At 52.2% G+C, this 27,830-nt stretch overlaps 4 protein-coding genes across 7 annotated transcripts in view; all 4 read right to left on the reverse strand.

The window, feature by feature from the left end:
- Positions 1-17,932, reverse strand: part of ANKHD1 (ankyrin repeat and KH domain containing 1) — a 103,113-nt gene extending 85,181 nt beyond the window's left edge. Inside the window, exons 1-4 of one of the 4 annotated variants that reach the window (XM_053991217.1) lie at positions 17,558-17,932; positions 17,342-17,414; positions 16,392-16,460; positions 15,360-15,533 (exon numbers count right to left, since the gene is read on the reverse strand). In XM_053991217.1, the coding sequence (XP_053847192.1) occupies positions 15,360-15,533; positions 16,392-16,460; positions 17,342-17,414; positions 17,558-17,769 (528 nt within the window). In that variant the 5' untranslated portion in view covers positions 17,770-17,932. Of the gene's footprint in view, positions 1-13,691; positions 14,114-15,359; positions 15,534-16,391; positions 16,461-17,341; positions 17,415-17,557 lie in introns of those variants that run through there. The other 3 variants (XM_053991218.1, XM_053991220.1, XM_053991219.1) reach the window with 3 other exon arrangements.
- Positions 17,933-18,011: 79 nt separating this feature from the next.
- On the reverse strand, positions 18,012-19,171 carry LOC128814928 (electrogenic sodium bicarbonate cotransporter 1-like). Its single transcript, XM_053991248.1, has 2 exons — positions 18,914-19,171; positions 18,012-18,774 (listed from the first exon to the last, which is right to left on the reverse strand). Exons 1-2 carry the CDS (start codon positions 19,133-19,135, stop codon positions 18,604-18,606), a joined length of 393 nt encoding a protein of 130 aa, XP_053847223.1. The 5' UTR covers positions 19,136-19,171; the 3' UTR covers positions 18,012-18,603.
- Positions 19,172-19,797: 626 nt separating this feature from the next.
- On the reverse strand, positions 19,798-21,115 carry LOC128814924 (anion exchange protein 4-like). Its single transcript, XM_053991243.1, has 4 exons — positions 21,042-21,115; positions 20,686-20,860; positions 20,315-20,448; positions 19,798-20,200 (listed from the first exon to the last, which is right to left on the reverse strand). Exons 1-4 carry the CDS (start codon positions 21,110-21,112, stop codon positions 19,798-19,800), a joined length of 783 nt encoding a protein of 260 aa, XP_053847218.1. The 5' UTR covers positions 21,113-21,115.
- Positions 21,116-21,626: 511 nt separating this feature from the next.
- On the reverse strand, positions 21,627-25,017 carry LOC128815080 (electrogenic sodium bicarbonate cotransporter 4-like). Its single transcript, XM_053991476.1, has 5 exons — positions 24,666-25,017; positions 24,126-24,187; positions 23,882-24,084; positions 22,164-22,248; positions 21,627-21,884 (listed from the first exon to the last, which is right to left on the reverse strand). The coding sequence occupies exons 1-5, from the start codon at positions 25,015-25,017 to the stop codon at positions 21,627-21,629; spliced, it is 960 nt and encodes a 319-aa protein (XP_053847451.1).
- Positions 25,018-27,830: the final 2,813 nt, after the last annotated feature.

Here is a 27,830-nt window from a genome sequence, read left to right on the forward strand (position 1 = left end):
TCTAAAGAGAGCAGAGCTACATTTCAGAATCTCCCAAGCTCAGACATAATTTCCTCTATTTTCAGTAATATTTTAAGGCAAAAACACTATTTCATAATTAGATGTTGTCTGTTATCTGTACCAACACTATTGGTGCCTTAGATTTGCCATAGAAATGAGACATTCCTGTTACTCAGCCACTGCTGCCCTCTCCCACTTCATACCCCAGTCTCATCTTCCTTTCTCAGTTTTCCCCAAAATACTTCCCCTATTTTTCTCACCTCAGCAGAAAACTACCATGTCGTTTCCCCTGGAAAGGGAAAAATTATACTTAAAAAAAAAAAAAAAATCGAATCAGGCCATCTGCAAATTCATTAAGTGCTCCATTGTGTGAAGAACGTTAACAGGATCTGAGAGCAGCACAGAGCACTGCTATTCAAGAGCAACTTGGATTCTTCATTTCTTCCCCTTTTTGATATGTAAATGGCTGTAACACTATCCCCTGGTGTCCAAGCCAGCCCAGTGTGCCAGGGAAATGCTAACATTGGAATATAATGGGAATCAGGGAGCAAGTATGACTTTTTAGGAACACCAAACATGAGGCTCACATCTCAGTGGATCTTTGTGATCCCAGCCAGCATACAGATCTTGTATGCCAGACACAAACATTAAAGGTAAGGCAGCAGGCTCTGATTTAGTGCTCAGAGAGAAAGATTTCTACGTTAATCTAAGCAACGGTCCTAAAATAAGAAATTGTCATTGCAAGAAAGAGTTGAACACTAAACAAGCAGAAAACTAGTGACCTAAACCAGTGATACATATTTTTACTACAAACAAAGAAGAGCTATTTACAACTCACAGCAAAATGCATCCCTACAGTAAGAGCCCCCTCAGCAGAACTCAAATTCTAGGTTAGTCCATAGCCAGCTTAAGGACTCCCTGCTTTCACGAGTTCTGATGCAAAACTGGCTTCTGGGAAGATTCACCCTTACCTTCCCAAGTACTTCAGGGTTTTTCATTTTTTCCCACAAGACTACACAAGACAAGAAAATGATGAAAATATTACTCCTATTGCAACATGTGTGTACATGACCATTCATTTTAGACAGCTGAGAACTAGATATAACAAATTTTATTAGGTTCTTCTGGACATTTTTCTTTGTCAACTACACCACTACATTTAACAATAGTCCTCCCTTTTGAGGACATATCAAAAGGAGTAAAAATGTCACCTCCCACTGAAGCAACTGCACTTGAGAACAACAAACACTGCAGAAACACTCCGTGGCTCCTGGCAAGCCTTAGGGTTCAGCCTTGGGAAGAGCCAGGCAATCCTTGGCCAAGGGAAGCACAGCAGCCTTGCAGCAACTTGCCAGAAGCTGTCCTGCTGCAAATTCTAAAACTTCATGGTTTTGACACTTTGGGAAAATATGGACCATTTTCTCCCTGACTGCTGCCAGCACAAGCTCACTGGGATATATTTACTGGATTTTACAGGCAGCAATCCACCTCTTGAGCCTAAATCAGTGTTAATTCACCATTCACAAATATTCAGCTTGCAAGGAACCTCTGTCCCCCCAACAGGGAATACATTTTGCTTACAGGATCCTCTCAATAAGTCTGCCTTTTTAATAGTGATTGTGCAAACTCTACTATTTAGAGTAAATTACACACACAGTTTTTACTTAAGAATATAAGTTGGGTAGTACTGGTGCAGTCTGCTCTTTTCACCACTCTTATTAACTCTTCCTGCCTTTCAGCTCTTCTTTACATGAGCAACTGTACTTCCAGAGACCTTGCTCAATTAAAATCCCTCAAAAATCTTGCTTCATATACAATACTTTCATCATAGTTTTGTATCATAGGAAGGCAGATGCTTTCATTATTACTGCACATGTTAAGCACCAATTTTTAAGTTTTATTTTGATTTTTAGTAAGAGCTTAATAACATACCCACAATACAAATATAACTTGAGTGTGAAAATACTGAAAACCCATATGCAGAATGTTAAAATAACTGCACCACCGCCAGTCTCCCAGAATAAACTTCAATATATTTTCAAGTCAGAATGTCTGACATTTCTGTAAATCAATGCAGGTTCTTACACACTAAGACAAAGCTAGAGAGAAGGAACAGCTGGATATCTTATCACTAATAGCAGAGTGAGAAATTACCTAATTGATCAGATGTCTCTTGTGAATGGAAGTGACCTACAATAATCACATATCATAATAATTTTTTTTTGAAAAATCAAACTAATGCAAATATATCAAATCTGCCTTTTTAAACAAAAAATAAACTTCATTAAAAATCAAAGCAAGCAAGTAAAAATTCCAAACATATTTCATATTAGCATTCCTGGAAGACATAATACACTGCTCATGTGGCAAAATTTAGGCACTCTGCTCTATCCTAATCAGATCTGCAGCAAAAGTGATAGAGTAACCAGTCACTGTGCTATTTTTGGATTATTTTGCGAGCTGCTTTGGGCAGTTAATAAGCATCTTACTTGGGAAGGCTCATTAGGAACATATGGAGTCCAGATATTATTCTAACTGCCAAAACAATTTCACCTTCCCAGTCAAAAGCCAAGAAGCTGCACGGGACTCGAGGGCAGGGCTTCATCACACCGTGTGTCCCCTGCTCTTCCACAGCAACCACGGACCTCCCTGAAGCCCTGCCAAGGACTGCAGCAGCCTCGCAGCTCTGCAGATCCAGTTACACCCCTGGTGCCTCCCTCCAGAGCAGCTACATTGCAGCCATGTGGCCTCAACTCCATCAGTGCTTACATGGTAGCACCAGGACTGAGTCTACTGCAGGGCAGGGGGATGCAGAGGGACTTTGCAGGCACCAACATCCCCGCTAACACTGATGAGATGGACATGACGTGCAGGGTTACAACACATTTCTAATATTAAATCTAAACTGATCTTCCTTCTGTTGCACTACTGCAAAGGACTTTTCCCAGAATAGCCTGGACCTGCTCACACATAGCCTGCTCCTCACAGGCTACAGAGGATGGAAACGCTTCCTGGGTAGCTGCAGGTAGCACTGCTCTCTCCTCCTCCTGCCAGGCAAGGGCAGCAGCAGAGACAGCTCCTTCCACCTTCTCCTGCCACTTCTGCCACACTAGTGCTCTTGGGAAGACTTTACAAAAAGTAAAGTCTTTTTGGCTTTACAAAAAGATAGGAAAGAGAAAGGTGCTGTTGAATTATTTCCTTGAACTTGTATTTTCCAGGAACCTCTTGAGCTATGAGCACTTCTTTTGGGGTAACAATACTCATTGCTCTGTTTATGAAGTATTTACAAATAATAAGGACCCAAGCTCTTGACTGGGACTCCTAAACTCCTACTTTTTATGCAAATAAATGACTGCCTGAATTTCTCTTTTGTGTTAGGAAACCATTCCTAATTACTTCTATAATTCCATCTGGACATTTTCACTCCATAATTAACAGCATGTGCAATGCTGCATTAGGAGAAATGCAGCAGAGAAAGTTTTTGTGGATTTTTCAGAAAAAACTAACCTCTAACAGTTTATGTTGTCATGTCCTTTATTAAACTGAATGCCAATATTGGATTAATACTTGCAATCCTGCCCTAAAATTTTTGGGGAATAGTGACAGGAAATAGCACTAAGACTGGAAATGAGTTTGTATTTCAAATTAAACATCAAACCCCTGTTAATTCCACATATAAAGGATGTCAACTATTAAAACTATCAAAAATAATCATTCCAAGGAGAAAGTAAAGTGAAGGACTTTGACACAACACTCTTAGATGCTCCCTGCAACAAGGGGAGCAATTAAGGGCAGCACTACCCCCTTGGTGTGGACTTGACTCCACCAAAAAGCCTGGTTTTGATTTACCAGAGAATGCACTTTTCAACACTCTTCCCCTGCCAGCCCAGCCAAATATTTTTGCACCTGCTTAAGATACCTTCCTGCACAATCATTTCAGTTTCAAGAGATGGAGTAAAGGAAGAGGAAAAACCACACACTAATGTGGGTATTTTCACAAAACCTTTCAGTGGGGTCTCAGGACACTGTCCTTTCTTGGCACTTTAAAGCTACAGAAAGAAAATAAACATTTCAGGGAAGTACTCTAGAGTCAGTACCTAGAAACAACATAGAATCAATGGGAACATCAATTCAGACATAATTAATGATATAAAACCATATCCACTCTGTTTGGCTAGAGCTGTAATTTCTGAAGGCAGTTTCTTCCATTAAAAAAGAAAAGTTCCAGCCCAAGAAGACAAAGCCACCATGACTAGTGAATCACCAAGAGAGCACTGTCCAGCACTGTGGATGCTGTGATTACACAGCACCCTGCCAGCCTGGGGGGTACAGGGTACTTGGGGGGTACAGGGTGCTTGGGGGGTACAGGGTGCTTGGGGACATCACCACCTCAGCGGGGAGCATAAAGTATCTGGAGCACCCTTTCCAGTCACTGCTCACCTTGTGACAGGGCAGGCACTTTCACAGGTCACTTTAACACATCAAAAAGGGAGAAAACTCATGGGAGGAAACAAATAATTTTCTACCACTTTATGAATTTCATGGACTTAAAAAGGGGTCTGTCAAGCTGGAAAATCATTCTTCTGGGAACAGAAAGGCACTAGATCATGTCAGCTCCCTGTGAGGCCATAAACCTGATCATGGCTCCACCTTTACGTGGAGCTGTCAGTGCTCAGCACCTGCAGCAGCAGCTCTGTAGGCAGGGCATTAGATTGGGAGGGTGGGGAGAGAAGGGGTGCAAATCTGTTTAGCTCTGATTGCAGTGGGAAGCTGACTGACTGGAGGCAGGATTATCTAAAGAACAGCCTTTATTCCCATAGATATTAAGCAATTACCAGCTAGTGAAATGAGCAGCTATGGGATCTGGGCTGTGATGAGCTCATTTCAGAGCACAGGTTCATGTTGCAGATGCTGCTACAGATACAGTGTAAATACAGGTGGACACATCCCCAAGATTTGCTGCTGCAGGAAATGAAAGGCCCTCATGCAGAGTGTGGGCCACGAGTCCAACATCCCTACACACAATGCAATGTTCTGGGTGTGTTACCACACGAGCTGCCTGAAATGATGGGAGAGACAGCAGGCAGTGAGCAAGGACTGACATCTTTATGGCTATTTCACCACAGGGTCTCAAGCCTGGCACCCCAAGTCACCAGTCAGTTCTCAAAACTACAACGGTTATTTGAAACATGCAGATAAAACAATAAATCAGAATTAATGTTTTAAACCACTACTCTTCCTTTCCAGAGATTGCTGATCCTGGTTTTCAATTTTCTTGCACTCATACTGAACCATAAGCAAACATTCCTGGACAAGCAGCTGTCAAATGGCTCATGTCCATTTAACCACTTCCCTGAATTCTCTCTTAAGCAGACAACTCACACTATGCCATTTAAGCAGTTCTGAATACTACAAACTACACCCTATCACAAGCCTCTGGAAAGAGCTGTCTGATCTATGGATCTTCCAGAAATAAGAACACTACAATTTATTTTTATTAAAGCTCTGTTTCACAACAATAAGCAACATGATTGCACCCTCTTAACCCTCACAGAATTAAAGCACAGAACACACAGGTTGACTCCTCTTGGTACAAGAAACTGGCAATATTACAAAGTTTCTCTGTATAGCAGAAAAGAAAGATTTACTCATCTCAGTAACTACTGGAATAATCCAAAGAACTGTTAAAACCAGACATATTCAAAGTCTAATAAACAAAAATAATTATGACTATATTTTCCCCATGTACACAACAATCTTTTGCAACAAGGAGCTGTCACGTACAGAACTGGAACTGACAACTGAAGCTTATTCAAAATTCACATCAATTCCAGTAAAGCAAGTGCCAATTGACTTTATACCAAAGAAAACCTTTGAATGGAGACCAGGAAACTTGACTAAAATAAGCACCACTTGCACTAAGCACTCCTTATTTTCACGTATTCTATCTCAGTCCACTCTAAATCACGTTTTCAGTGCTCCATCTTCCCCATGGGCTCTAGGATTCCCTCCTCACCTGTTTTTTTTATCTAATATTCCCACAGAAAGAGCCCCTCTTCTTTCCTCACCTCAAGCCAAGAAACAGCTGGTGTAACTCAGTATTTGATCTATTAGAATATAAAACAGAATTGTTGCATGAATTTAGCCAGGGCTTTCCTTGCTCAAGTATTAAATCCCAAGTAGTAGCTCAAGTAGGCATGAAACCAAAGTGAAGGCAACTTTTAAGGCAAAAGATGAATAGATGCATTTGTTTGCTGATGTGAAAGCTCACACCCAACCAAGATGGGAAGCATTCTAAGCCATCTTCTTGGAAATGACCTTTTAAGATCTCTTTTCAATCCAAGGGGACAATGCCTAAATAGAAAAGAAATCATACAAGTGGATCTTGGATACAAGAGTGATTCAATAATCTGTTTCCAGGCCAACCTATACATTTCAGACAGAGGAGTCTCGACATTTAAAGTGACTAATTAAGTTATCTACAGGCTTATAGCAAACTGAAAATCATCCTGGGCTTTCTGCCCCTCTCAGATCCTAACTAGTGGCAACTATTCTTTTCAAGGCCTGGATAAACAGGTCTGTGCACGCTGTCCTACTGCCAAAGTAGCAGAAACCCCAGTGCAACTCCTGAGCCATCACTTAGTCATTTCAAAGAAACTATCAGAGAGCCCTGGCTAAGCTATGATCCACTGAAAATTCAAGATATAGCAGTACAAGGGCTTAAAAATGTAGCTATTTTATAAAAACAATTAAAAGAGAAACATTTATCTAAGCTGTTGGATTTATCCTAAGAAATCCTAAATGCCAAACCTCCACATGAGACTCCCTTTTTCCCTGGCTCCCTTTCAGGCTGTGGAGGAGCACATACTCCAAAGAGTTGATGCTCAGAAGTCACCATGACCAAGGATCAGTTTGGGAACAGATCATTCAGCCCCAAATGCTGATCTCCCCTCTTCCCTTGGTTTGAAATATGACTGACTTACTACCTACCTGCCATGTGACACTATTGGTTTAATTCATGATTTTGGAAAGGGGAAAGTTCAACAGGTTTAGGGATTTTCCTAAAAGAAAATCTTAATTAATTAGTAATCCCTATGTTTTAGTGAATGCAAGGGAGAATAACTTAGGGACCTAGCTAAAACCTAGTGCTAACACATGAAATGTTAAAAACATCTGAGATGACTTTCTGTTGGCTCACTGTCCAGCAGACAATAAAACATCCTCTTTTTCTTTTATTAGGGAGTATTTTCTTCCTGCAGGGTGTGCATGCAGGAAGGTACCTTTGGAAAGCTCTCCTGGCCAGGAGGGCCAGCCACACTTGTCTCTTCTCAGCTACCACCAGCATCTGGACAAACAAATCATCATAATTCAACCAGGAGTAACCTCTCTCAGTCTACAGCACTCTTCCTTATGCATTCTGGGAGGCTTTGGAAGAGCTAAAGATGAAAATAATTTTGAAAAAAAAAAAAAAAAAATCTCAACTCCCTCCTGAAAGCAAAGGACCAAAGTGAATAACGGGTCTCATCTCACAAAAAGCAGGAAAGAAGTAAGAGGATCCAGCACAGGACCAATTCTTTTATTTGTGTTTTATCATAGTAACTGTTTTCTATCTGCACTTCAGCAGAAGATACACAATACTGCAAAAAAGGAGAAAATTTTCTTATATTCTATAAAATTTCGAAACAATCAACATTACATAAGGAAAAAATTCTTAAGTAATGAGTTGCAAGAGTAAAATGCATTTCCATCAATTTCGCTTGCTCAGCATTCCTCCAAAAATATGCAAAATAAAACCTCTGCACTTTCACAATAAAAAGGGATTACTACTTGTTGAGGAAAAAACCCTCAAACTATCTGTATTCTATTACAATACATATCTGTGCATATTAAGAACTATAGCATATCATCCTAACTAAATTAACCCCTAAATCCAAATATTCATTCACCTGTACCTCACCTTGTCAGAGGCAGCATGGGTTTATAACATAAAGGTTGCAACATTGTTACTGCAGTCTGTTGCTACAAAAAAGAAGTATTTGTATCATTTCAAAGTTAAAGACTCTTTAGTTTATCATCGACCAAGGTCACAGCAAGAAAGTTTCTATTTGAGACAACCTCTGAGGCCAGGCACTGTTCAAAAACCTCCTAAAATGATTTAAGTACTTGCACAAATCACTGATTTCTGAGGTTTGCTTACAGTACCCCCATTCCCACTAGGAAGATAAGGTTTACACGAAGCCTTTGGTTGGGGTTTGCATGGCACATGGGCTGCTCTAGGGAAGAAAGCATCTGCAGGAGACAAACGAAAACCCCCTGCTGAAAGTGAGGCTTCAGAGCTTCACTTAAACAGTGCCACAAAGAGTCCTCAAACAAGATGCAGGAGTTATTTTTCTTGCTTCACGAAGTTTTCAGTGGGAAAGAAACCTATGGTTCCTTTTTCCATATAAGTCAAGACTTACCTCTGTTTTAAACCCAAGAATCACTTTTACTCCAATAACAGCTTAATACCTTAAAGGAATCTTCCTGTAAGTTACAACAACTCAAAATTACCTACTAAGATTGAAGCTCTGCAGCCTCCTCACCTGCAGGGTCTGAGCCCCAGCTGTGGACTCCAACAAACACCCCAATTCAGTCCTGGAGCTGCTCCCAGTTTTGAAGGCCAGGCCACATGTGTGCACAGAAAAAGGAGTGCCTGTGTATTCCCCTTGCTTCCACACTGACCCTTCTGTCAAGTGAATGTTGCAGGGATGGTTTGAGCTCTGAGCAGAGGACAATGCCCCCATGGCACCATCCAGTCCTTACAGCTGGATTTCAGCATCCTCCAAGGCAAGGAAAGGAGACAGAAGAGCTGCCCAATATCAAGCCCACAGGGGAGCAGCTGGGTAGCCCCAATTTAAATGAGAACACAAGAACTCATGATTCAGCATTAATGCTCAAACAAATCCTTCCCACCCCCCACCAGACTGTAACTAGTTGACTGGTGAAACCTATGTGCAAATTTGTACCTAAATATAGATGTTCTGCTAAATTTGGCAAATCTCTCCTTACCAAGGGGTTGCACTGCATATTTATGTAATTATACAGTAGTATTTCACATCTTTACTTTCTACACCTATCATTAGAAAACAGCTGCTGACATTTATTTTAGGTCATGTACTCAATTGGGTCAAGCTGCACTAAAGGGAGACCCAGGCTCTGCAAGAAACCTTAGAAATTAGTTCACTGTGAAATGTTATTGAATAGGATTAACCATACTGCTTGTATGGTTAGCATACATGCATACTGAAACACTGCTTGCTCCTGGTTACCACAGGCCAGACTTGCAAAGTTACTGAGATACCTGCCATGACTTTTCTGGAAGTTAGATGCCTAATCAGACTGGGAATAAATGAACACCCTACTAACCTGCTCTCTGCATCCTGAAGAGTCACCTCAACTCTTTTGGAAACCTGAACAAGTTATCCCTTAGATGTTTTCTAATCATTGAATAATTCCTGGAAGAAAATTTTACTTTTTTTCCCATCTCTTACCTCCTCAACTTTGAAAGAGCTTGACAAAAGAAAAACATCAACTGCTAAACTGAAACCTACATTTTCCAGAGAAAAGGCTTTTCTGCTTAATACTATCTACCTGAATTTGCATCCACTTTTTGAATTTCTATTCCTTATGGTAAAGAAAATGCTGCTGTTTACATTGTTTCTAATACAATGAAAATTAAAGTGTCTAAGCATTACGCTAACCTCAGAAGTCAAAAGATGCATTGTGCACACCATCTACAAAGCAGATTCATGTTAGGAAGGTTCAACAATGCAACAATGACTTTAATAGACAACACTGCTAATCTGAAAAAAACTAAGTATTTACTCTGAATTTCAAACCAAGTTGAAAAATTAAGAGACCTCAGATTGCAGGGAGGGGGGGTCCCAGACAAAATCTCCAAGTACTGAACTGCTCTGGAGTGCATGCCATTCAACTACTCATCCTACTCCTTGTAGGAGGTATGTTATGTCTGATTTTTAATTATGCTTTATGTAAATATCCCCAGAGGCTTATGCAATAGGTACAGGCTTAAGTAAGGCGAGCTGGTGGAGGCAGCTCAGGAGAGGGAAGCCGAGAGCTGAGCTGACTCCATAGCCAAGGGCTGGGTGAGCTCCAGTTGTCACTGAAGGCCTCCAAAGCCCTGAATTACAGAATAGGAGAGATTTGCTACATTTGTACACTCACTGCCAAAAGCCACTTACTGAACCAAGCTCCCAGATCTCCTGGTACTTCTGTCGGCACCGCCAGCTTCTGCTGCTTGATTTACAACAGCTCAGCAAACTGTCCCCGAGCACTAACACTGCCACATTTATCACCTGCCTCAACTCCTGCCTGCCACACTTTTTGCTGCTGGGAGGGTTTTTGATGAGGACCTGCACTTTCTGTGGCCACCAAAGACCCCATGGACATGCACTAATCAGCACTGCCCTCCCAGCACACCTTCACCTTGACCTACAGGCCTCACAGCCAGGGTGGAGGAGGCTGTTTAATGCTTGTGCCTTTGGCACCACTGTAAGTGCCAGCAAAATTCACAAGGAGTGGTAATAATACACTTAAAGTCACACCAAAAATCTCACTCTAAACAAGTTGCAGGCTGTGTTCACACCCTGATCAAGCTTACAAGGCAACTAAGCAACTATTTGCACTGAGGTCAAAACCACCTCATTTCTCAGGCTGCAGCCAGTGGTGAAGTTTCTCTGAGCACCCAGGAGATCCACAGCAGGCAGTTTTACACAGGAGCAGCACAAACCTCCTGGCCTCGTCCCTCCGTGCCCAAAGACGTGCTTCAGCTTGCAGTTGTTTCTATTTGCATGGGATAATTTTAACTGGTAATTCTAGAAAATATTCTGCACAGCTGCATTCAAATTTCACCTTGTGGACCTAATACAACTCATCTGTACAGGATCCACTGTAGTCCTTGGTTTCCCAACCAAGAGCCTGGTCACTGCCATGGGCACTGAGCTAGGAAAGCAGGAAGCTTTGATTTTCTCCCAGTTCTGTGAGCCAGGATAAATGGGGCACAGCCTCTTCACCTGTAAAATGGGAACACTACTCTCCTCTGTAAAGTACTTGGAGATCTAAGAAATGCAATATATTTTCAAAAAGGTTAGCTTACAATATATTGCTCTTTTCATTCTCTAGATAAATGTTTCATTATACTTCTTGTCCTGCACTTCCCTGATGATTTTCTTATTTAACTAATTTGCCATTTTGACCAGTCCAGTTATTTTAGCATATTAAACTCAGACTAATACAAGGATACAAAACCTAAATACCACTGCAGACACAAAGCAGAGCCTACAGAATATTCTACCATTATTTTTATGGCTTCAAAAGTAGAGAGAAGAGAACAGATCAAGGCAGCATGGCAAAAACTCATCTTTTTTTTGTTTCATTTTTAATTCTCCCTTTTAGTTCTCACTAATTCCACCCACTAGTAATAGCTGAAGGCATACACCCAAATCAGTGACTCATGGCACAAGACCACAGTCCAAACAGTGACTGACTGGCTTCTCAAAGCAGTGCTGTTCAAGAACTGCACTGCTCCATCCCTGCACCTTAACTGCCTTTTCTTTGCTCAAAAAAGAAAACAAAACAAAGAGAGACACCCACCACTGACAACAGGTGCTTCCTTAGCTCTCAAAAAAACAAAACAAAAAAACCCAAAAACACAACAAAAGAAAGAAAACCAAAAAAAACAAAAAAACAAAAAAAAAAAAAAAAAAAAAAAAAACAAAAACAAAAAAAAAAAAACAACAAAAACAAAAAAAAAACTGAAGAAAAAAAGAATTTCCCCCTTGGTGCTCCCAGCCATGCAGCCCAGCCTAGGCACATTCTTCCCACCCATGCTTCTTCCCAGTAATTCTCCACAACCAGAAACACAAGACAGGAGAACTCCCCAGGCAGTTTCAGCTTTGAGATTAGCCCACCTCCTCTCCGTGTGTGCTGGAAAACTTCAAATATTTCAATTCCCATTAATTTCTTCTATTCTTTATTTTAAATAATGAACTTTTCCCCATGTTTTTCAAACGAATCATTTAACTTTAAGAGCTGTTTGGGAACCTTTATTTTTTTGACCTCAATGGCAACCTCCCAGACACATTATTTATAATAGGCTGTCTTTCTTAATACTTGCTATTAGTCAAAAGAGTGCTTAGTAAACATCCTAGCTATCCAATCTTCACATCCCTTAAATAATGGGGTGGGTTCAAAAGGGATCAGCTTTCAAAGTAGGACTCTGCTCACCTTGTAAAGAGCCACAAGCACCCTGATATAGCCCACTTCCCATCATTTTCCAGGCTCTGTAGCTACTGCTTTGGATCTTCAAAGCTACTTTAAAATGTGACATAAGAGACCTCCTAGAGAGCAGACACTCATTGATTACTTGTGTCCTACTCTATCTATGGTAGGTATTCCAGCTTCCCCTAACAGGTATGTCCTGGAACACCTAATTCCATATGGGACTGCATGTGGATGTCCAGGACATCAACCCCACAAGGAATGTTCACATACAAGTGCTCATCTGCCTGCTCATTAGATTTTGAGTTTCTGCCAGCACCACTTCCAATGTAGCTTAGGTGGTCATGAGCAAAATGCAGATGTGGATCTGCATCAGTTTAATCACTTTTTTTATTCAAATAAGACCTGGCTCAGGTTTCAGGAAGGCTGGACAAAAGATGGTCATCAACAGAAGGCAAAAAAATTTAGCCACAGGAGGATGAGTGCAGGCTTCCCTCCTTTCATCTCTCCAGAAGGAACAAGGACACATCCTAAGTACACTTGCTTGGCCTCCAAATTAAAATTGGTATGTATCACCTTGGCTATTTTCTTTCTCCTGCAGAAGCCCAAAGGAACTGCGGAAAGCCTGCAAGCAGTAAGTAGCCACTTTCTCCTGCTTCCTACTAAAACTTTGTAAGGGCTGTGATCCAGATGGGATCCCATCTTTTGCTAAGAGACTACTAAGGAATGAAGATTCACCCTTTGGTGCAGCAATGACAGATAAAAGCCCTCATTTACCTTCTCTCCCTAGGCTACATAAAGCAGCATTAAGTGTCAGTTTACAGGTCCAACAACGCTCCATTTGGGTTGGGATAAGGCCCCCGTCCCTCCTCCACACCCTCCCTTTAAACCTTTCCGTAGGTTTGGAAGATCAAAGGAAGACACCTCGACTACCCTCTTCCATTTTGTTGGGTAAGAAATATTTCTATTGCATAAATGCGTGAGTGTATAGCTACATCTACAGAAATCTATCCGTGTCTGGGAACCCCGAGTTCAGGGCAGCAATAGTGGGGCCGACGGCTTCACTTTGTTCTCCGTCGGGTGCAGGATCTCGCCTCCCCCTCCAAACCTGCTCCCAGCTGGAAGCGGCTCCTTGAGGTCAGGACACATCCTCACCGCGCTCCGCGGCCGCCACCGGCCCTTGGCCGGGGCCGCCGGGAGGCGCGGCGGGGCGAGACCCCTGCGCTCGCTGCCTCCTCCCCGGCCCCGGGCCGCGCTGCCGTGCGGGGCCGCCGGGACCCGCCCATGGCGGCGGGAGGCCCGGGACGAGCGGGTGCGGTGCGGCCGGCGCGGCGAGCGGGAGGGCGGGCGGGCCCCGGCCGGGCCTGTCAGGAAGCGGCGGAGGGGAAGGAGGGCGGGCCAGGATCGCTCACCTCGGACACCTCGTCCTCGTCGCTGCCGGAGCCGCCGCCGCCCCCGCTCCGCAGCACAGCGGCCGCCAGCTTGAAGTCGAGGGCGGCCTCACCGGCCGCGGGCGCGCCGGGGCCTCCCGGCCCGCCGGGCCCGGCCTCCCCGAAGAGGCGCACGGCCCGCAGGCCCAGCGGGGAGGGCCCGGCCGCGGCGGGCGGCTCGGCAGCGGCGGGCGGCGCGCGGGGCGCGACCGAGTCGATCTCCTCGTCGGCGGCAGCGGCGGCGGTGCCGTCCGTGAGCATCGCGCTGGTCCGGGCCCGGCCGTCTCCGTCCCCTCACGGCACCGCGGCAGCGCCACTAACTTCTCACACCCTACCCGGCCGCGGCCGCCGCGCCGCCCCCCCGCCGCTCCGCGCACGCCTATTGGGCGCTCTCGGCCGAGGGCGGCGCGCTATTGGCCGCGGCGCCCGCCACTCAAGAGCGCGTCACGCGCTCCCAGCATGCTGCCCTGAGAGCGCACGCCGAGGCGGTAAGAGTGCGCCGCCCCGCCCCGCTCGCTCGGCCTCGCTTCCTGAACCTGCCGAGCTGTGATTGGTTCTCCGGGACGTCAATCATGTGCCTTGGCGGAGCTGTGGGCATCGATAGGGCGAGCGAACTGTCGATCAAAGCGCATCCTGGAATCACGGTTTTGATTGGTCGAAAGGTACATCGCTCACAACGCACGGCGTCTGGCGTCTTCCGATTGGCTCCTGCAAGCCCTGGGCCCGCCTCCCCTTCGAACCCCTCTGAAGGACTCCGTCAGCGCGAGACACCGTCACACGCCCGCTTGTCCCGAGCGGTGATTGGGCCACGGAGCTGCCAATCAAATAGAAGGACACGCCTCCTCCGTGGCCCCTCCCCCTCCCGGGGGCGGGCCGCCATAGGCCGGGCGCCCGGGCTCTCCGCTCCAGCGGCCACGCCCCCTGTGACGTCACCGCGCGGCCACGTGGCCCGGGGCCGGGGTTCGGGCCCCCCCGGGGGTCTCGGGCGCTGGGCCCGGCCCGCCCCCCTAGTTCACGGACAGGTTGATCTGCGGTCCCGCGCCGTGCATCGGCTCGCACTGTGGGGAGAGCAGAGGTTACGGGGCCGGCACCGCGCCCACCCCGGGCGCCCCCGCGCCAGCGGTTCGGCCCCGGGGCGGCTGCGGCCGGGCGAGGCTGCCAGGACAGCACCGACCTCCTCGGCTCTGCTCCCCGGCTCCGGCCGCTCCCGGGGGTGTGACCCCGCCGCCCCCGGCCCGGGCAGCGGCCCGTCCAGCCAGCTCAGGTGGTGCGGGGAGAAGATGCGCTCCAGCCCCTTGCGGATCCCCACCAGCGCCAGCAGCTGCGGCCCGGCCAGGCGCGGGTCAGCATCGCTGGGGCCGGGGCACAGCCGGCGTCTCTCTGTCACACACCTCTGTCACCCCCGGAGATGCCAGCGTGGTGGCCTGTCACCCCTCCCGGCCCTAGGGGACCGTACTTGCCCAACAGTGTCACTCAGCCTCTGGTGACAGCCCCAGGGCCGCAGGCCAGGGGGTGAAGGCTGGTGGCAAAGCACCCCCGGGCACCGCCCGCTCGTGTCCCCTCACAAAGGATCATGGCTGTGCTCGGGGCCGGGGTGGGCAGCACCAGCCCGGCACCAAAGCAGTGCCGCCGATTCGAGGGGTGTCCTACCATCACTGGGAAAATAATCGCGGCCACGGTGGACTTGAGGACCCAGAGCAGGGCCAGGCAGAGCAGCTGGATGATGGTGAAGAGGTGCACCCGGCGCAGGGGCACGTGGCGGAGGTAGGCGAGGTCTGGCTGGTGCTTGGCCGGCATCAGGAGCAGCCGCACACGGTCCGTGAGCTGTAGTGAGAGGATGGCAGGGGGGTCACACCTGTCCAGCTACTGGGCAGCTCTCACCCACGTCCCTGTTGAGATTAGGGCCGGCAGATGGGGTTTCACCATCATTTCTGCACTTCAGCCCTCCTGCTGTCTGTGCTGACCAGCTGATGTCTGGGCTGGGGAGTTTGTCTGCAAGACCTGGGGTCCTGGTGCCACTGTCACCCAGACCAGGGGAGCACTTTCCAGGCAGACTTCTAGAAAGGACTCCAGCTGCCCTTACAGGGTTAACTGAGAGATGACACCCCTCGATCCCCCTCACTTCACAGGAAACTGCTGCAGCCTCCTCCAGAGCACAACTCTGGGTTTCCCAAGCAGAGCGAGGGTGGGAGTTTCCCAGCCTGTCATCTAGAGCAGGGTAATTGCAAGGAAACTGTACTATTTAGAGGAAAAAGTGGTGTAGATAATTCTGGAATAGGATTTTTTCCCCCCTCCATTGGTTTCTCGGGAGAAGAAGGGAACTGGCACATCAGCAGCAATACCAGAACCAAAGGATTCTCATGTCCCAGCTCTGCCTGCAGCTCCCAGGTGAGGAAGTCCCTGTGGCTTTGAGAGCAAGTCTGTGTTATCCACTGGTCCCACTTCTCCCAAAATACCTGACCCAGCAGTGGACAAGTCTCTCCTGCTCCTCAGCACCCCAGAACCCTCCTTTTCCCTTTCCTTTGCCCTAGAAAGGTCTCTCTCTGCTCCGTGTCCTGGGCCTGGTGGGAGACAGCTCTATGCCAGGCTGTAGACCACAGAGAGCTAAACTCCAGGTTCTGCTGGGCAATTGCTGAGCAAAGCCCCTCCTCCCCACCAGCACCCCCTCCCTCCCTCCCTCACCTGGATGCTGTTCAGCGCCGTCACCCCCATGTGCAGGAACACCCCGTAGAGCACCGGCATCGGGATGTGCTGCAAGGCAGTGGGGTGGGCCATCAGCAGGGCTGGTCCCTGGGGGTCCGTGCCTGCTCGGTGCCCTCTCATGTAAAATCCTGCATGCGTGTCCACAGCCTGTGCCTCCTTTATTGCCAACAGCCCAGCCTGGCCTTAATGTGCTGCTTGAGGTTCACATGAACCCACGTCCTCCATGGTCCTTTGGCTGGCATCTCATCCCCCAGGTGTGTCACTGCACCTCAGCTTGGTGCCATCTGCAAAGGTGCTCCATCCTGCTATGACTTTGATGAAGATATTTGATAGTATTTGTCCAGTAGGAGCACTTGGAAGACACCACTTGTTACTTGTTTCCATTTGGACATTGGGTTACGGTCTGTAAATCTCTGGACATGACCATCCAGCCAATTCCTGATCCATCTAACAGTTCTTCCATCAAATCCAGTTGGGAGTGAGGATGCTGGGAGGGCCCCATATCAAAGGCTATATGAGACCAGCCTCAGAGGTGAGGAAAGAGGTGGAGGATAAGAGACCTCCTGTCTGCCCACAGGTAATCCAGGGCCACTGGAGGGGTTTTTCCTAGCATGGCAGTGGCAGCAGGTGAAAGCCAGCAGCAGGCAGGTGATCCATGTAGCAGTATGGAGAGGTGGTGCTGGGGTGTGTTTGGGGAGCACAAGGAGGATGGGCAGGTGACATGGGGCCACAGTGCCTTGTGTGCCAACCCTCCAGTGGCGCTGGACACAAACCCTTGGTGCAGTCCATACCCACACAGGGCACAGCTCCCTGCCTGCCAGACTGGCTTCCTGTGCTGCTTCCATGGGTCAGGGTGGGGAACCTCCAGCCTCGCAGGGTATGGCCAACCCCTGCCTCGGAAAAGAGGCCACCCCAGCCAGGCTTCCTACCTTGAGCACGGGGGCCATGAAGACAGAGACTCCCATCAGGATGAAGACAGCCAGGCCTGTCAGCCTCTGCTCCCTGTGGGTGGCAGCACAGGTGTCACAGGTGCCCGGGGTCCCTTGGGAGCCCACCCCCCTACCCGCCCTCCTGACCCCAGGGTCTGTGCTCTTTGCAGTTTTGATGGCCACAGGGAAAGGGATCAGCTCAGGCTTGTTGTTTACCTGATGCCCAGGAACTCGGGGTGCTCGCCGGGGGCTGAGGTTGCACTCTCCTTCCTCAGGCTCTCCATGTGTGCCAGGGAGATGACGGTGGCTGAGACGTACCAGGGGAGGCCGGTGACAGAGGTGACGACCATCAGGAGGGAGACACAGAGGAGGTCCAGGTGGAATCCTGCTCCTTTCTGCAGCGGAAAAGGCAGCAGGGCTGAGGACATCTTCCCACTTTCCTGGCCAGTTTGGGGTTCTGCTTTCCCCTGGCTGCTTCCCTGGGGCCCAGCCAGGACCTGTATTCTCCCCCATTGGCTGGTGCTGCCTTTTCCCTTGTCCCCCTGCTCACCTGCAGCTTGTACTCGCTGCGGTTAAGAATGACAGCTGTGATCTGCTGGTCCATGAAAATGAGGATGGTGACAAGGACAGCAGGCACCGCGGACAGCAGGCAGACCCACCATGGGTTGGCTCCAAAGGGGAAAATGATCCAGCCCCGTGCTGGGTTTGTGGGCTGTGGAGAGCAGAAGGGTCATGGCAGCTGCCGCCCACTTGTGGGGTGTGCAGTGCAGTTGGGTGATGGTGCCCCAGGTGCCCAGACTGGAGCCCTACAGGTACCCAGGGACGCCCCACCTCGGGGGTGCAAGAGCATCCTCACTCATCCTGGGGATGCTGCTGACCCACCAGCCCCCCACAAGGACAACCTGGCTGTGACAGAGCAGGGTGTTGTCCTTGGACGCCACAAGCCAGAAGCTGGCATGTGCCTGTGACAGCACGTGGAAGAGGTGGCATTGGGCAGTGATGGTGGTGAGCCCGAGGAGGTGGTGGTGGCTGCTCTGGGGTGCTGCCAGCCCCGCTCCACAACCAGGGTGAGTAGCCTAAGCCTGGAACTGAGCTTATGGCCCTTGCTCCAGTGTGATCTGTACAGTCCAGGTCTGAGCCAGGTTATTTACAGTGCATGGGATCAGCTGTGTTCAACCCTTTCTCATTTGCTGGGGTGCAGCCTGCACCCCTGTAGGGCTGGAGCCAGTGATGAGGAGGACAGTGACAGCACAGGGGGATGGCTACTGCAGTGGGCACAGACCCACACCCTGACAGTGCTGTGCCCATCCTGCTGGCACCTTCAGCTCGCTGGGGACAAGGAGCTTGGGGGTCTCCAGGCCCAGGACAGCATCGACAGCGCAGGAGGCGAGGATGGCCAGGATGACAGCGAAGTCGCTCACCAGCTTCCGCACCTGCAGATGGACATGGCTTGGCCCAGGCTGGCAGGGGTGGGGGCTGCTCCAGGAGCAGCCTGGAGATGCAGCGCCCAGAGCCATCCCCACACCAGTGGGACAGGTGGCCATGTCACTGGGGTGGCTGAAAGGTGCTCACCCCCACAGGGAAGTAGCGGCTGCTCCTGAAGCGCTTGAGTGCGATGCAGAAGAGGAAGGTGCCCCCGAAGAGCAGGAAGGAGATGAGGGTGACATCGGGCACATACTGGCAGCTGGTCCCCAGGAGATGCCCACCTCGACCCAGGCACTGGGTCCTGCTCAGCCCTGCTGGGGTGGCAGGAGGCTGCAGGGACAAGGTGGGTGGTGAGGAGAGGTCACACATGGACACCTTGGGCTCACCCTAGGGCCTCACCTGCCTGCCTGGGAGCAGGGGCTGTACCTGCCGGGTGCCCAGGGGTGAGGGCAGCGATGTGTCATTCCCTGCCGAGCTGTGACCTGCGAAGTGATGGGGAACAGACTGGTACTGGTTTCATCAGGATGACTGGGATGATGCTGCCATCAGGCTGGGTCCTCAAGCTCTTCCTGAGGGCTCAGGGTGCTGGATGGGCCCCATGTGACCTCTGAGACCCTGGCGCTGGTTGATGCCCAGGGAGCACCAAGGGGCAGATGTCCCTGTCCAGGGCTTGGCTAAAGCACTGGACACTGAGAGGCATCATTGATCCCAGGCTGGCCAGCACTAATGTTTTTGGCACATGGTGTAGGTCCCATTTCCAGGGTCAGTGTGGATCATGTCATTTCCAGAGTCATGTCTTCAAACCCCAGAAAACAGTGCCTGATTTACAGACTGGGCTAGAAATGGCAGAGCAAACCCATCCATGTGCCCCTTTCCAGCCTCTGACATCCCCCATCCTGGAGGCATAGGAGATGGGCCAAGGCTGTCCTAGCTCCCTGTGCTGCCCTTCCTGGTTCCTGGGCAGTTCTGGGAGGCAGGAATAGGTGGACAGACTGTATGGAGGGAAGAGCAGAACACTGCAATGTGGTCAGTCAGGTGAGGATGGGATTAAACAGCCTCCTCCTCCAGTGCCTTCGCCCATCCAGCCAGGAAACAGGTTCCCAGTGGCATCCTGGGGCAGCAGCTTCCTGCTCCCCACCCACCCACAGCTCCTTGGGCTCACCGGGGCTGGACAAGTTGCAGGTGCAGCTGTAGGAGGTGACGTTGTCCAGCCGGTACTGCCAGTTGATGGGGAAGGCATCTGCCAGGCTCAGCATCTTCTTCAGGGAGTCGTAGATGAATATCAGGCTGATGAGTGCACAGAAGCCTTCCTCGGTGAAGCGCGTGAAGTACCGCACCAGGTGACTGGCCTCGGTGGCCACCAGCACCACACCAAAAAAGGCCACCCAGAGCCCAATCCAGAGGCGGAACTCCAGGTAGTCCAGGCTGTGATCCCTGGGGGAAAGGGTGACTCAAAGCCTCTCCAGTGACACCTGTCTGGAGTGATGGTGGCCCATGTTCCAGTTGAGGGACAGTGGGCTGAGCATCCGTCCCTGGCACTGAACTCACTGGCTGAAGGAGAAGAGGAGGCGCTCAAAGACAAGCACAGGGCCGGTGCTGCTCAGGATGGTCAGGGGTTGGCCCGAAAAGAGGCAGAAGATGAAGCCAGCAAAGGCTGTGCCCAGGAAGCTCTCCAGCACGCCCTGAAATGCAGGGAAGAGGTGCCAGGTGCCAAGCACATGGCAGGGACGAGGGTTGTGGGCCTGTCCCCCCAGCAGCACAGAAGAAGAGAGGGTCAGTGCTGGGGACCACCAGGGAAGGAGGCAGAATTCAAGCAATGCTCAGGATGTCCTGGGGATGCTGGTAGGAGTTGGGCACCCAGGGGCCCTCTGGGCTGGGCTGAGTAGGGTTGGGACCAGGCACCCCACGGCCACACTGACCTGCATGTTGGCGGTTGCGTCCCCCAGCATGCCCCCGAAGGTGATGGCATTGGTGACTGTCGCCAGGTAGATGTAGAGCACTGCTGAGAGGCACTGAGGGTGCAGGGCGTCGGAGAAGTCGCTGCCGTACCACGGTGCCTTCCTCTGGATGTCTCGCAGCAGCCCCCCAAAAAGCCTGGGGTGAGGGAGGGTGGTCTCAGAGCAGACCCCACAGAGAGCTGCACCGCAAGGGATTCTCCCTTCCCCTGGATGCAGGAACTCAGAGGGGCTTGGACGTGGTGGCCCCATGAGAAACCAGTGACCTGCCCCAAATCCAGCACCCTGCTGCACCTCCCACTGCCCTTCCAGACACTGACCTGCCTGTCCTCTCCAGCTCCTCCCCAGAGCGTGGATGCCCTGGGCTGGCTCTGTCCCCAGCTGCTGTCATGTCCCCATTACCATGTGGCTGCTGGTCCAGTGGGTCCACAGTGGTCCTGTGGCAGAGCAGAGCCTGAGACAACAGGCTGCAGGTTGGGACCCTCAGGACCCAGCTGCATTTAGAGGACACTAGGACAGGAAAGGGAGAATGGAGAGAGGACAGGGGTGCAAACAGGGCTTGTGCATCCCCTGATAATGGAGAGGAGAAAGATCAGGAAGAGGAGACACGGCAGATGATGATCTTCTAAGGTTTCTTCCAACTCAACCATGATTTCCTCTGGCAAGCTCTGGAGCCAGCCCTTGCAGGACTGGTTTTAGTGGAGGAGCTGGGCAGAGCCTAGGGTGTCCTGCTCAGAGGTTGAATTTCACATGTAAGTGCTGCATCCCAGTGTTCCCATCAGCTCCCTTTGGAGGGGACTTGCCATCCACTGCCAAGTGGGACAGCAGGACTAACAGCAGGGGGGACCAAAGCAGGGACCTATGGAGGGGCTTGGCTGGGAGGACACCCTGGCTTCTGGGCAGCTTCATCCCCATGGAGATGGAAGTTCCAGTGTCACAAACAAAGGTATCCCTGCAGGACCCTGCAGAGGGGCTGGCAGGGGTTGGGGTGCCCTCCCACCAGCCCACCTTCTGCGTGGAGATGGCAGATGGCTTGGTGGAGGAATTCGGGCACTAGGGTCCCATTTCCCAGGAGGAAGCACAACCAGCTCATCCAGGAACGCCTCTATCCCTGCCACGAGGTCCTCCCGGTGCTCAGCCTGCCGGGCTACTCTTTGGAAGAGCTGTGGAGAGATGCTGTGTTTTGGCCATCATGTCCCTGCATTCATCCACTTGGAACCTTCCTCCCAGCCTGCAGCCATCACCAGGAAACAAACCCACTCACTTCAGGACAGGTGCCCTGCATCCTGCAAACCCACGCAAGCTTTTGGTTTTTTTATCCTGGGCAAGGGAGGCCACCAGCTTGCCCCATCCTCTGCCCTCCTCTGCACCCTGCAGAGGAGAGGAGTCCTGGTGTCCCCATTCCAGGCCCATCCCATCCCTGGGTGCTGTGCCAGGCTCACCTCGTCTGTCAGCAGTGTGGCCATGGCCCTGCCAACCTCGTGGTAGGCTTTCACTCTGGGGGGGCCCAGCAGGATGAAGAGGAACCTGTGGCAAGACAACACATCTCAAGAGCAGCCCTCTCCCCTCCAGGGGATGCCTCTCTGCGGGGGGACCATGGGGATGGGGGCTGGGCAGGCCTGGGGGGGCTTCTGCCACCCTAAAAGTGGGGTCGGGGGCAGAAGATAAGACACATGTCTGCTGCCACTGCATGGCAACCTCACAGAAACCATGGGACACCAGGACCCTGGCTGGATCACAAGGGTCTGCAGAAATCCAGACTAGGAGGTGTGGGGGAACAGGTCTTTGGGACAGAGGAAGAGAAATCCTCAGCTGGAGGTGTCTGTGGCATCATTTTCCTGGGAATGTTCCTCACAGGCAGGATGCTGGTGTGTTAGGGAAGGAGAGCTTGCCAGCAGCACAGGCAGCAGGTTTTACAGGACTCTGGGGACTTGGGAGGAGACTGGAAAGAGAGCTCAGAGCCCTTGATAAAATATGGTAAAAATCCCACAACTGAGAAGATGGTGCAAAATCTCCAGAGGGACAATCCACGCAAATGTTTAACTGAATCCTCCACACCTTTCCAAAGCTGGCAGGAATGGTTACAGTCCTGAAAGCCTGAGATTGTCAAGCAGTTCCAGTGACTGTACCCTGAGCAAACCCCCAGAGAGGGGGCAGGGAAACTCCTCTGGCCGTGCAAGTGGGACTTGAGAGAACCCTCAGGTGCTGGAGGCCTCTGGAGCCTGCTCCAAAGGGATGAGAGGTGACAGCTGCCACATGGGATTGCTTTCAGCCAGGCATCTGCACCAAGGCGATGGGAAAACCTTAAGACCCTAGAGGTGGATCTGGATGAGAGACAGCCCTGAGGCAGTGGCTGCACCTGTGGGACAGCCTGGCATGGCCAGCAGAGGGGATGGCACCCTGGCCAAAGGGATGGTAGGGGCAAGGTCTGCATCCCAATTTGGGGGAGGAAAATGCAGAGCAAGGGGTTATCATGAAGGCCTCGAGACCCTGGGGCATTCGCGGGGACTCGCCACCCAACTCCTGCGGAGGAGAGAGCAGAGGTGGGTGGATGTCTGTCCTGCTGCTCGCAGCTCCTGGGGACGGGTGCTCTGGGCAGAGTGACCAGGAGGTGGCAATGTCCCTCCTGATCCCCGCCTGCTTCCTCGGCGCGCTTCCTAAGGAAGTCCTCAGCTGAAGGCACACTGCCCGTTTCCCCTCACGGCTTTAGAGGATGCATTCCTCAGCCACGGGGAAACCATGGGGACCTCCTGCCCTGCTCCTCTCCCCCCACCCCATCTCACCACTCAGGAGAACAGCGGGAGAACGAGAGTCTCCTAAAAACCTGCATCCTGCCCCCGCTGCAGGCCCCACGCTCCCGGCAGTAGGTGGAGAGCATCCAGAACCAGCTAAGGACAGGGAATGCAGAGCCCAGTGGGAATGACCCAGGGGATGTCCCTTCCAGGCTGCCCAACAGATGCTCCACACTCGGCCCATTCTGCAGTGCCCCTAAGAAGCTGGGGAAAGCAGGAGGGGAAGCAGTGAAACAGGATTCTGGGACTGCACGTGGCACTGGGTGCCATTCCCTTTGCTTTGGACAGGCAAAGCCTTGGCTGGTGTGGGGGAAAACGGGGAGACAGGGACGGGGGAGGGCACAGGGCCATCGGCCATGCTCTGTTACCTGCTTGGAAGAGAAACCTCAGCCAGGGAGCCAAGGGACACCCCATGCCTGAGGCGAATGAAGGCAGTGAAGGGCTTTTCCAGGAATTCAACTTCCCCGACAGCAACGTGGGCTGCTTCAGCCCCCAGTGGGACCTTCTTCTTAAATCTGTTTCTCAGCTGAAAGGAAAGGGATGCAGCAGCTGGGTACTCAGGATGCCGTGGCTGGGCATTCAGGGTGCAGTAGCTGCTCCATGCTGCCATACCTGCTCCTTAAGAGGTGTTTTGGAGACCTGGGTTCTGGGCTCAGACCTGCCTTTGGCTTTCCCTGCAAAGAAAGAGAAGAAGCAGCAAAATCCATGTACAGGCAAACGGCCAGTGTGGGTACTGCCCCGGGCTGGAGGCAGTGGGACGATGCCTGGGGGGACAGCCAGGCTTCCTACCTCGGCAGGGAGAGAGACCAAGCTCGGCAAGGAGCTGCAGCAGGGATTTTGTGGGCTGGTGCTGTGGCTGGAGGAGCAGGAGGGCTGCCAGGCGCTCCCTCAGTGCAGGCTGCAGCTCTGCGTCCTCGGGCTGCTCAGAAAGTGCTTTGTCTGCATCAGGGACAGGGACAGCTCTGAGTGCCCCTGGTTCACTGCCCATTGGGGAGTTGCCCAGGGGAAAACCCCCTTAGCTGGAGTAGCTGAGAGCCCCCCCAGGTACCCAGCTGTCATTCATCAGTGCTGTTCTATAGGCACCTCCTGGTGGCCTGTCCCTCTCTGGTGACCAGCCCATCCCAGGAGATGACCTTTGCATTACTCACGTACCAATTATTTCCTTGAAACTGGTGGCATCCAGATCCAGGAGCATTGTCCCCTTCTGCAGGCATGTCCTCAGCTGGAACAGGCTGTGCAGGGGCAGAGCTGGGACATGGGGTGAGCTCCAGCGCTCCCCACCATCCTCCACCTTCTCCTCGAACTTGATCCACCTGCCCAGGGAGATGTGGGGGGTCAGTGGCAGGGTAGGCCCTGTGCCCTGTGCCAGGCAGTGGGAGCTAGAGCCTGGGTCCATCTTTGAGCTTAGCATGGGGCTGGCACTGGCAGGGAGGGGTTTGGGTGGCTCAGAGGGGCCTGCAGCTGGTTCGTGGTGTAGGGCCAGCTGGGCAGACAAAGTGGTCATGCCCCCATTCCTGCAGACCCACACCTCTCTAAGGTCTGATCAGGGGAATTCCAGACGTAATGAGGTGACAGGATGGTTCAGGTTTGAAGGGACCTTAAAGATCACCTTATTCCAAGCCCTCCACCATGGGCGGGGCACCTTCCACTATCCCAGTTTGCTCCAAGCCCTTTCCAGCCTGGCCAGGGATGGGGCAGCCACAGCTTCTCTGGGCAATCTGTGCCTCGCCGCCCTCACAAGGAAGAATTTCTTCTCAATATCCTATCTGATACTGATCTCTGGCAGTGGGAAGCCATTCCTGCTTGTCCTGTCACTCCAGTCTCTTGTCCCAGGTCCCTCTCCAGCTCTCTCGCAGCCCCTTTAGGCACTGGAAGAGGCTCTAAGGTCTCCCCTGAGCCTTGTCTTCTCCAGGCTAAACAACACCCCACCTCTCTCATCCTGTCTCCATAGCACAGCTGTCCCAACAGAGCTGTTCCAGCCTTTGAATCATTTCCATGGTTTCCTTTGGATGTGCTTCAACAGGAGCTGCATGTGGTGCCCCAGGGCAGTCCCACACAAAGCAGAACAGAGGGAGAAGCCCCTCCTCACGCCACTGCCCGTGGTGCAGCCCAGGACACACTCGCCTTTCTGAGCTGCCGGTGCACAGTGCCGGCTGATGTCCCATCTGTCACCCACCAGCACCCCCAGTCATTTTCTGCAGGGCTGCTCCCAGCCCATCCATTCCCCCAGCTGTGCTGGGGCTGGGGGTGGCCCTGCCATTAGCAACGCTTGCTGGAGTCAGAACAGAAGTGTCTTGAGCTGTTTTCACGCTCGGGCCATGCCAAATATTTTAACGCCGGGCACGGACAGAGCTTCCCTTTGTCCCCGTGGGTGGGCGCGCAGCCGCGGGGCGCTGGTCGTGCTGCACGGGCAGAGCGTGCCCCGGCACTGCAGGCTCCTGCGAGGGGCAGCCGTGCGGGCACAACGGGGCTGGCTGCCGGGGAGAGCCGCAGCACGGCGGCTTTGGTCCCACAGACACTCTGACCCCGGGTGAAGACCCACTGCTGTCCCCAGACTCCTGTGGCCGATGTCCCCGTGCCCCTGCCGGGAGGTGGAGGAGTGCCAGGGGGCACGGGGACATCCCAGCCCCGGTGCAGCCGCTGGAGCCTCGGAGAGGCACCAGAGAGGAGCAGGAGGAAGGGGCTGTGCCTGGCCTGCCTGACATCCTGCCCCCTCCCATGAAATCAAGTCAGCCCCGCTGGGCACTGGCGGGGCAGAGCCCTGCCTTGGGGCTGAGCCTGGGGAACGGCCAGCCTCGGGACATGCCCTGGGCTCCCAAAGCGTGGCCCAGCAGCCTGGCTCTCGCAGGTGTGCCTACCTGGCCGTCTCCCTCCACTCCAGCCCCGCCGGGGTGCTGAGGAGCTGGTTGAGCTGGATGAAGAGCAGCGGGCAGGTGACGTCCCCCCTCTCCTCCCACTGCAGGGCGGCACCAGCTCGCCGGGCCGCTGTGGCCGTGCTGGAGGGAAAGATGCTGCAGCCGAAAGCCTGGGAGGGAGCTCCAGGGTTGCTGCTCTCTAGTCTGGGCTGTGAGCAGTTGTCTGCTGCCCGGAGAGCCGTGCCACCCGCCCCGGGCATGTGGGTTCGCATGGCCACTGGCACCGGCAGCCACAGGTGTGGGCTCCCCTCCAGCACTCACAGGATCCCACTCATCCCACACCTTATAACAGCTGTGAACTGGTTTAAACTGGCCACAAACCAATACACAGGAGCCAAGCCCAAAACAAGCATCCCAAAACAGCAGGGTCAGCCCCACTGGTCCCAGTATGGTTGTGTCCTGCCACATCCAGCTGCCCACCTGGGCCAGGGACCAGGGGACCCACCTGTCTCCTACAAGTGACCTGGATGGACAGGGATCTTCGTGTGTTCCCAGCCCTGTCTGCAGCCTGCAAGGCGTTGGTGAGGGTGTAGCAGGGCCAGCCCTGGAGAGCTGGTGGCGGTATCTGCGCCTGTGCAATGATGCTGTGCCCGTGGCAGGAGGGGTGACACAGCCCATGGCAGCTCCTTCTGGGAAAAGAGGATATGGGGACATGCTCTGGGGATGGATGTGGCACCGCTGAGCAAATCCACAGTGGGGAAATAAGGGGTTGCCAGTGGCAGGGCTGACGGAAAGGGCTGGGAGGGCTTCGGGGCCGTGCCGGTGTTCAGAAGGCTTCTGTGTGAGCTGCAGCCGGTGAGCGGATGGAGGGGGAAGGACGTGGGCACAGCCGCAGCACCCTGCAGGGACAGGGACAGGGACAGGGACAGGGACACGGCAGGGCCTGCACAGCGCTGCCAGCAGAGAGCAGCCACGGTGCTCGCTGTGCCCATGCCGTGCCCGCTGCCACCACGCTTGGCCCCTCGGCCCCCTGCAGACAAACCGCGGGGCTGTGTGCACTGCAAACACGGCGGCGGGACCGCAAACACCCGCGGCTCCAGCACGGGCCGGCTGTGCTGGAGCCCGCTGGACCCGACAGGATCCAGCGCCAGGAGCAGCTGGAGCAGGGCCAGGCACCACCACGGCAGAGTCACGTTTTGGGGAAAGGCGGCTGGGAGCGTGGGTTCCTGAGGTCCTGGTACCTGCCTCGCAGGAACTGAGGCCAAGGATCTGGCCCAGGGTGTCCAGGTTGTTTGCTCTGTAATACCAGCGGGTACCATGGTATGTGGACATGTGCCCTTAGCTGGGGTGGGGACCATGGGGAGATCCTTGGCAGAAGGACCTATTGAGAAGGAGCATCAGAGATGCCCTGAGGCACCCAGATCTTCCTGAGGTTCACCTCCCCCTCCTGTGGGGGCTGCTT

The sequence above is a fragment of the Vidua macroura genome, chromosome 15 (genome assembly GCF_024509145.1).
Source record: "Vidua macroura isolate BioBank_ID:100142 chromosome 15, ASM2450914v1, whole genome shotgun sequence".
Lineage (NCBI taxonomy): Eukaryota > Metazoa > Chordata > Aves > Passeriformes > Viduidae > Vidua > Vidua macroura.

Coding starts and splice junctions, on each gene's coding strand:
- LOC128814928 (XM_053991248.1), bottom strand. CDS start 19,135: ATGTGTGACCTCTCCTCACCACCCACCTTGTCCCTGCAGCCTCCTGCC. Junction 18,775..18,913: donor GCCGCTACTTCCCTGTGGGG/GTGAGCACCTTT, acceptor GTCCATCTGCAG/GTGCGGAAGCTGGTGAGCGA.
- LOC128814924 (XM_053991243.1), bottom strand. CDS start 21,112: ATGACAGCAGCTGGGGACAGAGCCAGCCCAGGGCATCCACGCTCTGGG. Junction 20,861..21,041: donor GAGCTGGAGAGGACAGGCAG/GTCAGTGTCTGG, acceptor CCCTCACCCCAG/GCTTTTTGGGGGGCTGCTGC. Junction 20,449..20,685: donor ACGCAACCGCCAACATGCAG/GTCAGTGTGGCC, acceptor CCTGCATTTCAG/GGCGTGCTGGAGAGCTTCCT.
- LOC128815080 (XM_053991476.1), bottom strand. CDS start 25,017: ATGACCACTTTGTCTGCCCAGCTGGCCCTACACCACGAACCAGCTGCA. Junction 24,188..24,665: donor CAGTTTCAAGGAAATAATTG/GTACGTGAGTAA, acceptor CTTTCTTTGCAG/GGAAAGCCAAAGGCAGGTCT. Junction 22,249..23,881: donor GAGGTTTCTCTTCCAAGCAG/GTAACAGAGCAT, acceptor GTCTTGCCACAG/GTTCCTCTTCATCCTGCTGG.